The following is a 16,424-nucleotide window of genomic DNA, read 5'->3' as shown; positions in this document are numbered from 1 at the left end:
ACCCCACCAGTACACAAGTGTATGTAAACGTATATATATTTTAGGAAGGTGTGGCCTGTCGTGGCTGCGTGGTTGCCATGGGAATAAGTTGAGGTTAAGAAATTTTATGTTGGCATAAATGTAAGTGCAAAAGAGGATATATACAGGCTAAATACAAAAAAAAAAAAAAAATCAAAACTCTGTTTAATTGCTCTTTAAATATTTTAAAAATTGATTTTAAAATGTTTCCCTAGTTTTTAAGGGGAAGTCATGCTAAATTCTGAGCTAAAATGGAGAAGTTGAAATGGAAGGGTTATTTTATTCATGATACATTTAAACATCTCTCCCTAGTCTCCTGTTAGAGCCTCTTTACTGGTTTCTTTGCTTCTCCCTTGGCCCCCAGGTCTCTCTGCACAACAGCCAGTGTGATCTTATTAAAATGTAACCCAGATCAAGTCCAGCCATGCTGGGAGCCTTCCAGCACTTTCTTTCTCACTCAGAGTAAATGGCAAAGGACTCATAGTGGCCCTCAAGGTCCTGCATGACCTGCCTCAGCAGTTGTTGCCTCTGACCTCATTTTCTGCCTCCCTCTCCATGCCATCTCAGGGCCTTTGCACTTGCTGTTTTGTCTGTCTGGAAAGCTCTTCCCTCAAATACCCTCATGGCTCACTTCTTCAAAACCTTCAGTGGAATGTCACTTTTTCAGGGAAGCCTTCCCTAATCATCCTATCTAAGTCATCTCTTCCCTGGTCCTCCCGGAGCCTTTTCTTGCTCTATTTTTTTTCATAGTATTCATCACCACCTACAATGCTGTATATTTTACTTACTACACATCTCTCCTACCTATCAGTGATCACCGGTGTTTTGTTCACCAGTACGACCAGTCTCTTAACATTTAAAAAAAAAACAAAAAAAAAACCTGTTGCCAAACATTTAAAAAAAAAAAAAACCCATTGGCATCGAGTTGATTCTGATTCATAGTGACCCTACAGGACAGAGTAGAACTGCCCCATAGGGTCTCCAAGCAGTGCCTGGTGGACTCGAACTGCCGACCTCTTGGTTAGCAGCCAGAGCTCTTAACCGCTGTGCCACCAGGGTTTCCTCTAAACATATAAGAGGTGCTTAATAAATACTGCTGAATTAATAAATGAATTTAGCTTATTCTACAGAAATTAACTATACAAATAATTTAATTTACAACAACAATAACAAAAAGGCCTAACTACATGGCAATTAGGTGGCTGTTGTTAGGTGCAGTCAAGTCGGTTCTGATTCATAGCAACCCTGTATCGACCCCATAGGACAGAGCAGAACTGCCCCACAGGGTTTTCAAGGAGCAGTTGGTGGGTTTGAACTGCCAACCTTTTTGGTTAGCAGCCGAGCTCTTAACCACTCTGCCACTGAGGCTCCAGTAATTAGGTTAGGATACGTTAAAACCAAGAGATTCAGCTTTATAGCTTTCCTCATAACTTAGTTCATAACCATCAAATCATCCATTTGAAAACACAAAATGTTTTTTCTTACAAAGATTTGTATACATAAATTTGTATATTTACATCTATAGGAGCCCTGGTGGTGCACTGCTTAAGAGCTATGGCTGCTAACCAAAAGGTCAGCAGTTCAAATCCACCAGCTGCTCCTTGGAAACTCTATGGAGCAGTCCTACTCTGTCCTATAGGGTAAGTTAGAATTGACTTGATGATAATGGGTTTTTTTTTTGGTAGGGGGGCATATCTACAAGGAGCCCTGGTGGTGCAATGGTTAGGGGCTCAGCTGCTAACTGAAAGGTCAGCAGTTGGAAACCATTGGTGGCTCTGCAGAGGAAACGACCTGACAATCAGATCCCGTAAAGATTACAGCTTTGGAAACCCTATGGGGCAGTTCTACTTTGTTCTATAAGGTTGCTATGAGTCGGAATTGACTCAATGGCACACAACAATGACAATATGTATCTATAATAGGACTGGTTGTTTAAAAAAAATTCATGACTGCACTATTCTAAAAACACCACGGGGCTTCTTTTTTTTTTTTCTCTTGAGACAAGATTTATTTAGTTAAAGCAAATCAAGTAAGATATGAAAGTGAGGATTCTTTTTAAAAGTGCTTAAAAATTAGAAAGGATCATTTTTCAAAATCCCCAAGAAGCAAAAGCTTTTCATAGACAAAACCAAAAACCAAACCTGTCACCGTCAAGTTGATTCTGACTCATACCAACCCTACAGGACAAAGTAGAACTGCCCCATTGGGTTTGCAAGGAGTGGCTGGTGGATTTGAACAGATGACCTTTCGGTTAGCAGCTGAGCTCTAAATCACTGTGCCACCAGGGCCTCACAAAGGGATAATTAATATAAAAAGAACTCCCAGAGGTCAATAAGAAAATGATGCACAACTCAACTATAAATTGAGCAGAAGATATAAACAATTCACAGAAAAGGAAATACAAATGGTCCTGAAACATAAAAAGATGCTGAACTTCATTCATAAAAAGGAACATGCAAATTAAAACTATATTGAGGTTTCTTTTGCTACCTAACAGAATGGCAAAACCCAAAAGTTTGGTAACATAGAAAAAGGTGTGGAGAAGAAGCACTTTCATGTACTTCTGGTAACACAGCCAACTGGAACACACCTTGGGACAATTGGACACCCCTCTGAATACTCTGCAGGAGTGTTCAACGTTAGAATTGTACATACTTGTTGACCTTGTAACCCTACTTTTGACAATTTATCCTTCAGATACATTGCATATGTGTGATGTATTTACATATGCACAAGGTTATTCATTGTTTTAACATTTATAATAAAAAAAGGCTGGAAACTACCTAAATGTCCAAAGTAGGGAACAGGTTAAAGCCATACAATGGAAACCGTGCAGCTGTAAGAGAGAAGAAGGAAGCCACACTGGTCTTCTACACAGTGACATGAGAAGACCTCCAGGATGTACTAATGAAAAAACCACGACGTGGAACTGTGTTTAATATTCTTACAATATAAGGAGTGTATTGTGTTAATAAAAATAAAAGTATATATTCATAATTTCTTATATTTCCATAAAGAAAAGAAATATAAGAATACTGAAGTAGGAGCTTGTGGTGAGGGTGGTAGTACTGTGGGAGTAGGCATATGGGGGACAGGGTTGGAGAGAAGGCCATGATATTTTTTTACATTTTTTGAATCATGTAAATTTATTATCTACTCAAAAATTAAACAAAGTTATGTCCTCACGGCTCAAACCTTTTTTTTCCCTTTGTCAGGCTTCTTAAGGCACTCTTTAGGTAGATTAAGGAGGTGAAGAGTAAGGGTGAGGACAGGTAAAGCTTAAGCAGTTACTGTCAAGTCAATTCTGACTCATGGTGATCCCTTGTATGTCAGAGTAGAATTGTGCTCCATAGGGTTTCAAAGGCTGATTATTTGAAAGTAGATCACCAGGCCTTTCTTCCACGGCACCTCTGAGAGGACTCGATTCTCAAACCTTTTGATTAGCACTCTAGAACTGATATTTTCCTCCTCTGGGAATGTGTATTTTCTTCCTCTGGAGTATGCAGTCCGTGAAGAAAGAGACCAAGACTCTTTCGGGTGGTCTGGTTAAGTGCTGCACTCACAGATTTGCATCCTTTGCCTCAGTCTATTATCTAGTCTCCCCTTGACTTTTCCCAAGCCAGCTCAGGAAGCACTTATCATATCTGCCCTTATCCACAGGCCATGCCAGGAATATCTTTCTGGCTTGTCAGCACCCATGCGTACACCATATAAACTGATATTCTTCTGGTCTCCCATTGCCTTTCATGCATTATGAATCCTGAATAGTGGTGCTTATACATAGTATTAATAACTTAACATAATATATCTTCATTTATATTTACCAGAAGTCATATAAACAATGCCACATAAGTAATGCCAATGTAATTGAGATCAACAAACATTTATTGAATACCAAACACGCACCACCCCTGGTCTCACAAAACTCACAAGTTAGCTTAATTTGCAATGCATGATAGCACTTTCCAGAACACACTAATAAATGCTTTTAAATGTTCCTGGTGACGAAAAATTCTATTCACACTAAAATGAACAAATTATTCCATGTTTTCTAGTACAGAAACTTGGCAGACCAAATGAGTGTCTCAATTGTTCTCTTCTGTATCTAACTTTATTCACTTAAAAATTTTTTCCACATTTTCCGCTTTTTTTCTCTTCCCCCTAGGACTTAAGATCCTAACACAGGGAAGCTAATCTTCTTTAACAGCCCACATCTGGAACCTTTATAAACTGCTGTGTTTTTCACTTAGACTCCATTAGGAACAAGTGGACCAGTTAGAAGATGCGTCTTGCTTGGTTTAAAACAACAACAACAAAAAACCTCCCATAAATTTAAATTTCTAGTCTTTTAGGACACAAGTCATTTAGAGTTTTCAGTAAAAGTACAAACAGTGTTTTGGGAAGCAGAGGAAGATAAAAGAATTCTCAGCATACTGTATATGTCCAGAAAAAATATTAAGAATAAAAATAGCTTTCCAACTCATTCTTTGGAATTGATAATTTATTCTGATAGTCCCCCAAAGGGGGGAAGGGGAGAAGGAGAATATACTTGGCTCCCCTCACAGAAATTATTCATCACCATTTCCCTCACAGAATAATGGAGTATGAGCTCTTCCATAAAATTCCTTTCAGTAATTTTATGATGTGTCTGCATTTCATAATCCACCTTTTTGTAACCACGAGAAGAAAAAAAACAGCCAACAAGAGAATCATTGTATAAGAATTCATTCTGCTGATTTTATTAAATTTCTAATTCCAAACCTTTCAACCCTCCTATAAAAATTAAACTGTTCTTGAGACTCCTCTTCTATTAAGAGTAATTATTAAGACTGCAAGTTTCATGGCTGCCACCTACTGGCCAGGAAAAATGTGACAACAACTTAGTTTTAAAGTTCCATATTTTCTCTTGGGTTTTCCATTTCAGTGGATTTTAAATGTATTACATTAAAAAAGGATTGAATGCTGCATAATAGGACATGCAGAATATTTACATCTTTAAGCTCAAATTAACTGACCATATAGTACTAGTTTTATAAAAAAGAAATTAAAATTTGATGTTTTTATATTTTCATGCTTTTCCTCATTTTATTACAAGAAGTCACACAGATGGGTTGTAATATCAATTTAAATTTTAGTCTTATCTACATGGATGCTGGTCTACCTCATGAGGAAATGAATGGCTATTTCACAATTAGCTAGTGAAATTAAACAAAATACATACAGTGAAGATCTCTCACGAGGGATGCCATTAACTATCTTAAAAAAAAAAAAAAAAGTTGTTTTTAAGTCGACTCTGACTCTTGGTGATCCCATGTGTGTCAGAGTAGAACTGTGGTCCATAGGGTTTCCAATGGCTGATTTTTTTGCGAAGTAGATCACCCACCCTTTCTTCCAAAGTGCTTTTGAGTAGACTGGAACTGCCAACTTTTAGGTTAGCAGCCCAGTGCTTAACTGTTTGCACCACCCACGGACTATTCTGTCTTTACAGGCAAAGGCAAATAAATTCTGATGGCACACGGGCAACTCTGCTGATACACAGAATACACAATTGCAAGAGTAATCAGAATTTCTTCGAGGTAGTGTATTAGCTTGAGGGGGAGCATTTAAATATTCACTCTTTGCATACAGGAAGCACTTAAGCATGTGTAATTAATGGAACATACCTGGTTTAAAATGTGGTAAAGAATGGACTCCAGGCCATGTGTCCTCATTTGGTGTTCCAAGAACCTAGTGGAAAGCAGGAAATTGTGGGAACAGGCTTATTATTTCCAAAGCACTCAAAATTCTCTAGTATAAAAAACAGTACACTGCATATTATGAAACTCTGGATTTTTTTCCATTGTCACGTGCCAGGGATTTTATTTTAGTGAAAACAAACCCAGCTACAGAGCCACCCAAGATGAATCGCTGTGTTTTAACAAATGCAGCTGAATGTGATAAGTTAAATCTGCTGTTTTATCAACTCCAAGCTTTGTAAATAGGCTTAGGACTCAAACGATAAGCTGTCATCTTCATATCATGATTCTTTCATGAGCTTTTGTCCTTCCTTCCAGTATCACGTCTCCTCATTTAACGATTCTAATTCTGTCAAGTCTTCCCCCAAATCCTCTCTTCTGAACATCATAATATTTCAAAGGACCAGGATCAACGGCCTTGACTACTCAAATTCTCTATTGGTTGCAGTGCTCATTACAGATAAAATCTTTAATGATGTCATTTATTTTTTCTCGTTGCCAAAATATTCTTCCTACACTTTTTCATTTTTGTATCCAAACTTCCATCGTCTTCCCCTGACTACTTTTCTATCACCACAATGCTTAAGCTGGCCAAGGAATTAAAGGGGCAATTCTATCTCACATGTAACTGGGCATTTTCCATCTCATTTCTCAATTCTGTGATCTATCACTTTTATACTCAATGATCACGGTAAACCACCAGTTTAGAAACATGAAGTTTAATGGAGAACTATGAAGTCCCCAAATCCTGGAGACACACTCCTTGGGTTCAAATCCTTGCTCTACTGCTTACTAGCCATGTGACCATAAGCAAGAAACAGCTATGCTCATTCATAACTATGCCTCATTTGTAAAATGGGGGTGATAACAACACCCATCTCATTTTTGCTGAAAACACTGCTTAGCGCATAGTAAGCACTATGTAGATAGTAAATATTTTTCAAAGCACCCATAGAAAAATGGGTCAGGCCAAGGATGCGGGGGCCATGTTGGAGAATCTAATCCACCCACTTCTTCCGCAGTGACTCCCAGTTCAGGGGAGCCAATGTTAGAGGCTGTAACTCAAACTATGATGGATGAACACGTATAGTCAAATGGGTTAAAAAGGGTGGATGAAACTGGAAGCTGGCAAAGAAAGAGGAGGAATGACAGGTATACTGGAAGGAAATGAATCATATGACGTTCTCTCTGAGAAACAGCAGGCACTTCTAGGCAATAAAGCAATACAGAGCTCTAATTACTTATGTGTTATTTATAAGGAGAGACAGGGCTGTGTCGTCAGAGGGTGGCATCCACACAGTGAGTACTGTACTGACTGCTTCCTACTCTGGTGAATCAGGGTTAAATACACGTGTTTATGTTCCTCACTGATCAAGAAAAGAGACAACACAATTGCTTCTTTAAACTATAACGGGTTATTTTTCCAAGCACTAATTATTACCAACATCAGTAGCTATATCTACCCAAACAAGGTTCCATTCTTGATGGGCTGGGTGGGTACGGGAAGGAGACAGGGGAGAAGACTGAAAGGATTATAAGATAGAAGAGACAAGGACATTGTCTCTGACATAAACAACTGTGATATGAGCATCTCAATAAGAGGCATTTCCCCCTTTCTTTTAACCATCATTCCAAGAGAGGAAGACAATCAAGTTTGTAAGCAGCAAACACAGCTTATCTGGGGAATATTCCACTTTGTTCTCATGATAAATTTTGCATGAAGGGTGAAGGGGTACAATAGTACTAAAATTTAGCAATTAAAGAGTGGAAATTTCATCCACAAAATCACAACTTGAACACACCCAATTCATTATATATGGAATAGACCTTCTGAAAGGTTTATAAACAATGAAAAGTCGAACCAGAACTTGAGCCTTGATGTTACTCTGGCTGTACTGGATTCTAAAGGTCTGTTAACAAAAGTCTTCTATGGATACTGTCCTCATGCACTTTCAGTGTTTCTGTTTTAAAGAGTTGTTAAACATTTTTTCAGAGCTAAGAGTTAAAATGGTTTCCTGGGTCAAGAGCCAAACACAAATCAGCCATTTACAAGAAACAACAGGCTTCCCTTATCAGCATGAGTTAGCAACTCATCCAATTAAGACAAGCCAGTTTAGCCTCCAGTGACCAACTTTCCCAAAACAAAGGGACAATTAAATGTGATTAACCGATCAATACAAAGGACAAGATACAGGTATGCACCCCATAACGTCCAAACACTTGTGTTAAGGAGGTGGAATAGAGAGGCTAGCTTGGAAGGGCAACATACCTGTACCTTCTTATCTATCTAAGCTTTAAAAAAAAAAAAAAAAAAAGCTTTAAAAGGGCCTCGTAATTGTGTAAACTCAGTTACTATCTTCAGTGTGGGGTGCTCCCTGTTTCTGAACAGTTTACTCAATTAAAAAAAACCCTGTTAACACCAGTTGATTTTTTTTTTTATCTTTATAGTGACTATCAATTATTATGGCCATCTCATAAAAATTAATGGGGAAGAGAAAATACATAAGTGTTTTTTTTTTTTATTTTTTAGTGATTGCAAAGCAGACTATTTGGATTCCAAACCCCAAATTCTTCTCCTGCCTACAGTCCTGCATCATTTACATAGGAAATGCAAAGGGGGCAGAAAGTGGGCAGAGGAAAAAAAGAATTAAAAATTAATTTTGATTCCTGTAAAAGTCTTTTTGCGAAAGGCAGTTGGGGTCAAATGTGTGGTTAGAGACGACACGCCTTCTGTGCACGAGGGAACGTGGGCCTGAGCTGCCTCTAGATGTCAGATCTTCATTTGTATTAATTAATGTACTCATCAATTCCGCAAGAAGGAACGAGGTGTTCTCTAAAATTCAAAAATAGTCTTTTGCAAATAAAATACTGAAAAAGAAAATTGCATCTGGTTTGCCGTGAACATTTAAAATGAAATGTGGCTCTCATATCTGCAAATACGCAGGCTTATCATTTTGGAGGTCATTTTCAGTCTTAAATTGACCTGCTAAGATACGCAAAAAATTCTTAAGTACCTTCACCTAAATCTGTGCACGTGGCTTGCACATCTCCCTGCTCCTTTACTGGTTCATTCCTTCATTTGGCTAACACTTATCATGTTTGTCACATTAAGGTATGAGGATGAGAATTGGGCTCTGCCTTGAGGCCTCCCAGTCTGCTGAGAGAGATGAACAGGAGCTGCCGTCAATATAACAAGTGTTTTCTCGGAGGTGTGGGAAGAGCTAGGTGAGAGCTCCGAAGAGGGAGTGCCTGAGTCTCAACCACTGCACCACCAGGGCTCCTTGGGGAGAAAGGCAGGGGAGGACAATTTAGTAAGGAACACTGTGTACTGGTTTGCCAAGTAAAGAAGGGGTGGGAGTGACAGCAGAGGATTCTTGTTATAAACAAAAGACTTAGGTCAAAATACCTTCAGTTGTGCAATTTATCACGCTGCTGGTGCCCCCATGCCTTTGCACAGTGTTTTCTTCTCCCTGAATGCCCCACCCCGACCCTGACCTGGCCAGTTTAATTCCTGCTTGTTTTCTAGTGTCATTCAGCTCAAGGGTCACCTTTTCCTGAAAGATTTCCTAAACTCTTTGGTCCAAGTTACAGCTGCTTCTTTGTGATCTCCGAGGGCTTTCTGCAGGAATTATTCTTGAAATCAAGAACACAGGAGGTAGAGCAAGTTTGGGGCATAAGGTCAATGAGTTTAATTCTGGACATATTAAAAAAAAAAAAAAAAAAACCTTTGCCATCAAGTTGATTTTGACTCATAGCAACCCTATAGGACAGAGTAGAACTGCCCCACAGTTTCCAAGAAGCGCCTGGTGGATTCGAACCACCAAGCTTTTGGTTAGCAGCTACAGCACTTAACCACTATGCCGCCAGGGTTTCCCTGGACATACTAGCCCCATTACCCCCAAAAAAAACCCATTGCTGTCAAGACATATTACATGTTAGAAATAAATGCTTGCAGGTCACCAAGATAGAGATATGTAAAGGGCAGCTGGAAATAAAGATGTGGGTCTTGGGAGAGGAATTTTGGATAGAGGAATTCCTTGGCATATATATGGTAGTAAAAAGTAAATGCTAAAATATGAGCTAAAAATGGTTTTACTTCCTTTTGTTCATACATAAACAGTTCCCATAGGGTGTCTCTGTGATTTCCTGGACTACACAGCATCTGTTAAAGAAAATAAGGGATGATCTCATCAGTAGAGGCTTACACTGCCTGATCCCAATGAACTACGACTCTATGACCTCAAACTTACGAACTCCTCCAGGCTCATCTGCATGCCAACAAGTATGGCACCAATCCTGCCCCTCACGCCAGCCTCTATGTTGGGCACAGGAAGATGTGAGAAAAAGAGGTTCTCTTTGCTGGAATATCTACTTTACGAATAAGAGAAAAAAAGGTAATTCTAAATTTCTGGAGCCCAGGGCTCAAATATACACCTCCAAGGACAAGAGTTTGTCAGAAATATCTACACACCCCTCCACACTATTAAAAGTCCTACCAATTCTCAAGTTTCCTAGTCTTTGCTTTTATACAGGCCTCAGGAAGGAGTCCATGGGCTTTCCCTGAAGAAGCCCTGTAGTTTAAGCAGAACAATGACTGCTAATAGACCATCTTGGGTCAAAGAGACAGGGAAGCCTTTAACAGAGACTCCAGCAGAGAGAGGCTTCCAGCAGAGAGGAATACTGCCCTATTAAATGCAAATTAAACTGATTCATACAAGTATGTACTAATGATGTGATATGGAAAGTGCTGGGTTCCCACTTCAGGGTTTTAAGTTTTATGAGATGGGTGCTCTACAATAGCACTGATGACTTTAAACTGACAGCTATGAATTCCACGGGAATGGAGAACAATTGAATAACTTTTATGATTTTGAAACTGAAACTCTAAAAGTACACATGTATTACAACTGTTAAATAAGTACAGCTTCATTCCTGTACTACTTTAGGTTCTGGAATTTTTCTTCTGGTTCCTCAGTGAGAAGTTCTTAATGAAACTTGTGAAGTAGCTCAGTAGACCTCAGCTTCAGTATTCTATGCCTCACCCTGGAACGGATGGCATAAAGTTCATAGATGAGCCAGAGAGAATGCAGAACTTCCTAATTTTATCCTGCTTGTGCTCTCTCTACCGAGAAAAACAACTACCAAGTGGAAATGCAGAAGAGCCACAGTTGATAGGTACTTGGGCTTGAGTTGCCTAAAAGCAGTACAATGAATGTGCTGTGGACAGCAAAGGTGAGAAAGAAAGGTTTGTGGGTCCAATGGCCTCAAGCATGGTGATGAGAAGGAAATTTTAAGATGAGGGGAACAGTGGGAGCAAGGACAGAGGCTGAAAGAGGAGAGTGTGTTAAGTTGTGTATGAGAGCCTAAAATCTAAAGCGCTTGGTTTGTGGAAGGCTGCAGTGTACAGCTGGAGCCCTAACTCCATATTGAGTCTTGATATAAGTTCAGGCTCCATTTTAAGTTCTTTAAGTTACTTTCCTAATGCCTGCAGACAATTAAACAAACAATGTGGCTATGCTTAGATAAGTCCCTGCAAGTCCAGGCTATGCTTAGGTAAATCCACCCAGGGAGGGATAGCTTGCTCTCAGGAAGAATGCGGTTGAAGGTAGACTAACTAGTATGCAGGAAGGTGCTTACACAAGGAAGTTCTCTGGCCATGTCCTTCTTACACAAAGAACTTGCCTGGACATGTCCTTAATGATTTACTGAAAACAGCCAATCAGGAGAACTTACTTTAGCTAGCCAATCAGAGTATTTTCACTGTTAGTACCTGATATTTCAATATTTAAACCTCTGACTGGTGAAACACTGTGGTGAGCGCCTCTTGACCCTGTGTTTCCCAATTCACAAATTTTCTCCCTTAATAAACTTCTTTGCCTGAACTTCAAACAGAATTTGAGTTTTTCTGCTCATTAACAGTGGGGAACGGAAAGATGTAAAGAGAAGGAAATGAAGGACAGGGAAGTGACCAAAGGGAGCACATTTCATAGTGGAAATCCTCAGAAATGCCAATTACATACTTGAATCAAATATTCATTTTCTCTCTTTCTCTAGATACTCTCATTACTAGGTGTCTTAGTTATCTAGTGCTGCTATAACAGAAATAGCACAAGTGGATGGCTTTAACAAACAGAAATTTATTCTCTCACAGTTTAGGAAGTTACAAGTCCGAATTCAGTGTGCCAGCTCTAGGGAAAGGCTTCCTCTCTCTGTCAGCTCTGGGAGAAGGTCCTTGTATACTTTCAACGTCTGTAGGTCCAGCGTTCCTTGGAGATCTCCATGTGTCTTGGCATCAATCTTCCCCTGGGTCTAGAAGGTTCTCAGCACAGCCATCCAAAGGACATGCTTCCCTCTCAGCTCTCCTTTCTTGGTAGTAGTGAGGTCCCTCTCCTCTCTGCGCATTTCTCTCTCCTTTTATCTTTTAAGATAAAAGGTATGACTCAAGCAAGGGTGTGACCTGAGTATGGGTATGACTTGAGTAAGGGTGCAAATAAAGACCCACCCCACACGAATCCTGCCGCATTAATATACAGAGGTTTAGGATTTACAACATATAAAATGGAGGATAATTATACAAGACCACGAAATGGAGGACAATTACATCAGATCATAAAATGGAGGACAATTACACAAATACTGGGAACCATGTCCCAGCCAAGTGGACACATATTTTTGGAAGACACAATTCAATTCATGACACTACATACAGGATACCTTAGAAAGAAATGAGTAATGATCTCTGTGGAGGGTAACTGGGTGGCTGGGAATCGGGTGAAAGGAGGCTTCACTTTTTACTGGATATTCTTTTGTACCTTTAAATTTTGTACCATACACATGTTAACATTCATACATAATTATATTTTCCCATTTATGTAATGAATAGAAGTGTACTGAAATATGACAACATGAACAGCCCTTTCCTAGGTATAGAAATTTAAAGACAAAAATCATAAATGTCTGCCTGGGAGTTGTGCAATCTGGAGGGAGGGACTAGTGTGCAAACCAGAAAGACAGATTGCTCAAATGAAGGGTGTGAAAAGTACAGTGGGAGCCAAGGAAGAAGGGATACAGGGTGGCTTAAAAGAAAACAAACCATCAAAAATGAGACTTCAAAGATGACTAGAAACACTCATAGAAGAGATAGCACGTGCAAAGGCACAGAACTATGTGCGTGTGTGTGTGTGAGAAAGGGAGAGAGAGAGAGATTCTAAGCAATCCACTATTGTCTTCAGAATGGTGGAGCAAGGAGAAGGATGAAGTAGGGACCAGAGAAAGAGGCAATAGCTATGTCAAGAGGACTTGTATAATAAGCCAAGTTTAATTTTGTGCCACAGACAAAGGGCAGTCACTCAGTTGTTCAGTAGGGGAATGACGAGACCAGATTTGTGCTTCATAAAAATCAAGAAACAGGGCTGGAGGAGAAGCAGAGAAGCCAATAAAAAGGCTGCAGGGAAGGGTTGAGGCCAGGGTTCTCACCTGATGCCCATGGGAACCACCTGGAAGCCTTCAAAGCAGTGACGCTCAGTCTTCATATAGCCAGTGTCAGGGCTTTGAACCCATTCATTCCGGTTTGAACCACTTCTGAGAATTTGCATTTCTAACAAGTTCCCAAGGGATGCTAATGCTGTTGGTTAGGGACCAATTCTCAGAACCATTAGCAAAGCAGTGGTTTTAAAAATGTATTATATATAAGAATTATGTATTATGTACAAGAATTATCTGGGGATCTTGTTAAAATGTAGATTATGATTCAGTATATCTGGGGTGGAAATGCAAACTCTCAGCAGAGGTTTGAACCAGAATGAACTGGTTTGAAGCCCTACCCAATGCCCCCTTTGTATAACACATCTTTTATAACACCGTTTTACTGTCCAGAAATGGAACTCACAGATATTGCAGATATTACAAGCTACCTACACACAATTGTAAAAAAGTAAAATCAATATAATACTAAAACCATTGCACAAAGAACACATAAATGTACTTCATGAAAAAAATATGCATTTTAATAGATAACCACTCAAACAGGATTACGATAAAGGGTAAACTGAAGCGACTGCCACAGCTACAAATAACTAATTTAACTGGGTTGGACTGGAGACTCAAATATCATGAGTAGTATTGCTGCTAATGATAAAGTCTTCTGAAACTACTGATAAAATTTAAAGACATATATATATACTGTTCCCTTGATTAACACATAGTTGGATACCTAGAAAATTCAGTGTATAGTAAAACTGAGCAAAAATGTTTTCTGGTTATATGTAAAACAGTATTTATATGTATTCGGCTTATTATGTTATTTATATCTTATATTTATACGTAAATCAGATATATTAAGTAATTCTGGTCTTGGATAATTATAAGGAGGTATTTCACTAACAGGAGTGTCTGGTGGGCCATTTCCTTCTTCACTGTGGAGAATATCCACAGAGTACTGAGACTGTAGCACCCCTAGCCATCACCCACTAAATGTCAGTGTTGTTGTTAGGTGTCATTGAGTCAATTCTTGACTCATAGTGACCCCATGTGACAGAGGAGAACCGCCCCATAGGGTTTTCCGGGCTGTAATCTTTATAGGAGCAGATCACCAGGTTGTTCTCTTGCAGAGCACCTGGGTGGTTCTGAACCACCAACCTTTCAGTATTACCCCCTAATCAAGGTGAAAACTACAAATACTCCCAATGGTTTCCAAAATGGCCCCAGGGTGTTGTACTGCTCCCATTGAGCATTAGTGTTTTAAAATGATCTCTGGCTTGGTCCCAGCCCAGAACCATTAAATCAGCTCTTTGTAAAAGCTGCCCAGGTGATTCTAACTCCAGCAGCAGAAGTATTGGTCTAAAGCAGCTTTTCCCAAAGTGTGGGATATATATTTGTCATGGCTTGAATTATGTCCCCTAAAAAATGTGTGTATTAATTTGGTTAGGCCATGATTCCCAGGATTCTGTGGTTGTCCTCCATTTTCTGATTGTAATTTTATGTTAAAGAGGATTACACTGGGATTGTAACACCCTGATCAGGTCACATCCCTGATCCAATGTAAAGGGAGTTTCTCTGGGGTGTGGCCTGTACCACCTTTTATCTCCTAAGAGATAAAAGGAAAGGGAAGCAAGCAGATGTTAGGGACCTCATACCACCAAGAAAGCAGTGCCTGGAACAAAGCCCATCCTTTGGACCTGAGGTTGCTGTGCTGAGATGTTTCCAGACTAAGGGAACACTGACACATTACAAGGACTTTTCTTCAGAGCCGACAGGGAGAGAAAGCCTTCCCCTGGAGCTGGTGCCCTGAATTTGGACTTCCAGCCTATGGGCTGTGAGAGAATAAACTTCTCTTTGTTGAAGCCATCCAACTGTGGTACTTCTGTTACAGCAGTGCTAGATGACCAAGACAACACACCAAAGATCATTTTAGGACATAGATGAGGCATTAAATAATATTTACATTATAAGAGTTATTCCCTTTTCCATTCTCTTCCAATACTTTTGAGAACGTTAAAGAGAAAGTCTCAGCTTCTCCTTTTTAAGACCTCTCTAACACTTGCTAGGAGTCGCTGGGTGGCTCAAGCAGCTAAGGCCTTGCCACTAACTGAGGAGGTTCGAATCCATCCAGAGGCGCCTGGGAAGATCTACTTCCAAAAGATCACAGCCACTGAAAATCCTAAGAAGTAGTTCTCCTCTGACACACGTGGGGTCGCCATGAGTCAGAACTGGCTTGAGGGCAACTGGTTTTTTAAACCCTTGCTAACATCCCTCCATGTACGCAAGAAGATACAGGCAGGATTTAGTAGTAATGCTGACTCGTTTTCATTTCATGTATTTTTACATTGATCTTCTGTTTATGGAAAATCATAAAGGCTTTCCACTTTCTGTAGTAATTCAAACAAATGAAGTACTTTAAATGAGTTGGCTGAAAGGAAAATACTGTCATTAAAAGTATTGGTGCCACGATGCTATGGCAAAATCAGACAAGTGGAGTAAGAAAGCTGCTTGGGGGGGCCCCCTGGGCTAGAGAAGGAATAGAAGAGGCTGCTGTTCTGGGGAACACCAAGTGGGCACCTGAATGGGCACTCACTGACTTCTACACTTCTGGCCTGGTTGGCTTTTCTGATGAAATGACAGGAAAGGGGAAGACCAGATACACCCACCGTCAGGGTTAACGGTAAAGAACAGGAGGTTGGGGGCTTCTTGCAACTACCTCAGAACCAGACAGACCAGGCTGAAGAGCTCCAATGTATGCTGAGTTTAGCCAAGACTTGACAAAACAAGCTATCATTTATTAAACACTTACTGTGCTGGGCGGAAACCCTGGTGGTGCAGTGGTTAAGAGCTATGTCTGCTAACCAAGAGGTCAGCAGTTCGAATCCACCGGGCACTCCTTGGAAACTCTATGGGGCAGTTCTACTCTGTCCTCTAGGGTCGCTGTGAGTTGGAATGACTCAGTGGCAACAGGTTTGGTGTGGTTTTTTTTTTTTTACTGTGTTGGGTGCTTTTTCTTTACAGTTTATTCCCTGTGAAACTGGTTGTTCAAGGTTGCACAGGTAGAGGCTGGTAGAGCTGGAATTCAAAATCAGGTAGGTTTGACTGGGAAGACCATCCCTTAGGAGCAGTACTAACTTACTGCCAGGTGGATCAGACCTGAGAAATGTGGCTTGAATGGCATTAAACGATTCA

The 16,424-nt window shown here is 40.0% G+C and overlaps 1 protein-coding gene across 2 annotated transcripts in view; it reads right to left on the bottom strand.

Moving 5' to 3' along the window:
* Positions 1-16,424, bottom strand: part of CDK14 (cyclin dependent kinase 14) — a 693,252-nt gene that overhangs the window by 181,291 nt on the left and 495,537 nt on the right. For both annotated transcript variants that reach the window (XM_049893961.1, XM_049893962.1), the window contains one exon: positions 5,682-5,745. In XM_049893961.1, coding sequence (XP_049749918.1) covers positions 5,682-5,745 — 64 coding nt within the window. The remainder of the gene's footprint in view (positions 1-5,681; positions 5,746-16,424) is intronic.

The sequence above is a fragment of the Elephas maximus genome, chromosome 8 (assembly GCF_024166365.1).
Source record: "Elephas maximus indicus isolate mEleMax1 chromosome 8, mEleMax1 primary haplotype, whole genome shotgun sequence".
Lineage (NCBI taxonomy): Eukaryota > Metazoa > Chordata > Mammalia > Proboscidea > Elephantidae > Elephas > Elephas maximus.
This window is presented reverse-complemented; position numbering and strand designations above follow the sequence as displayed.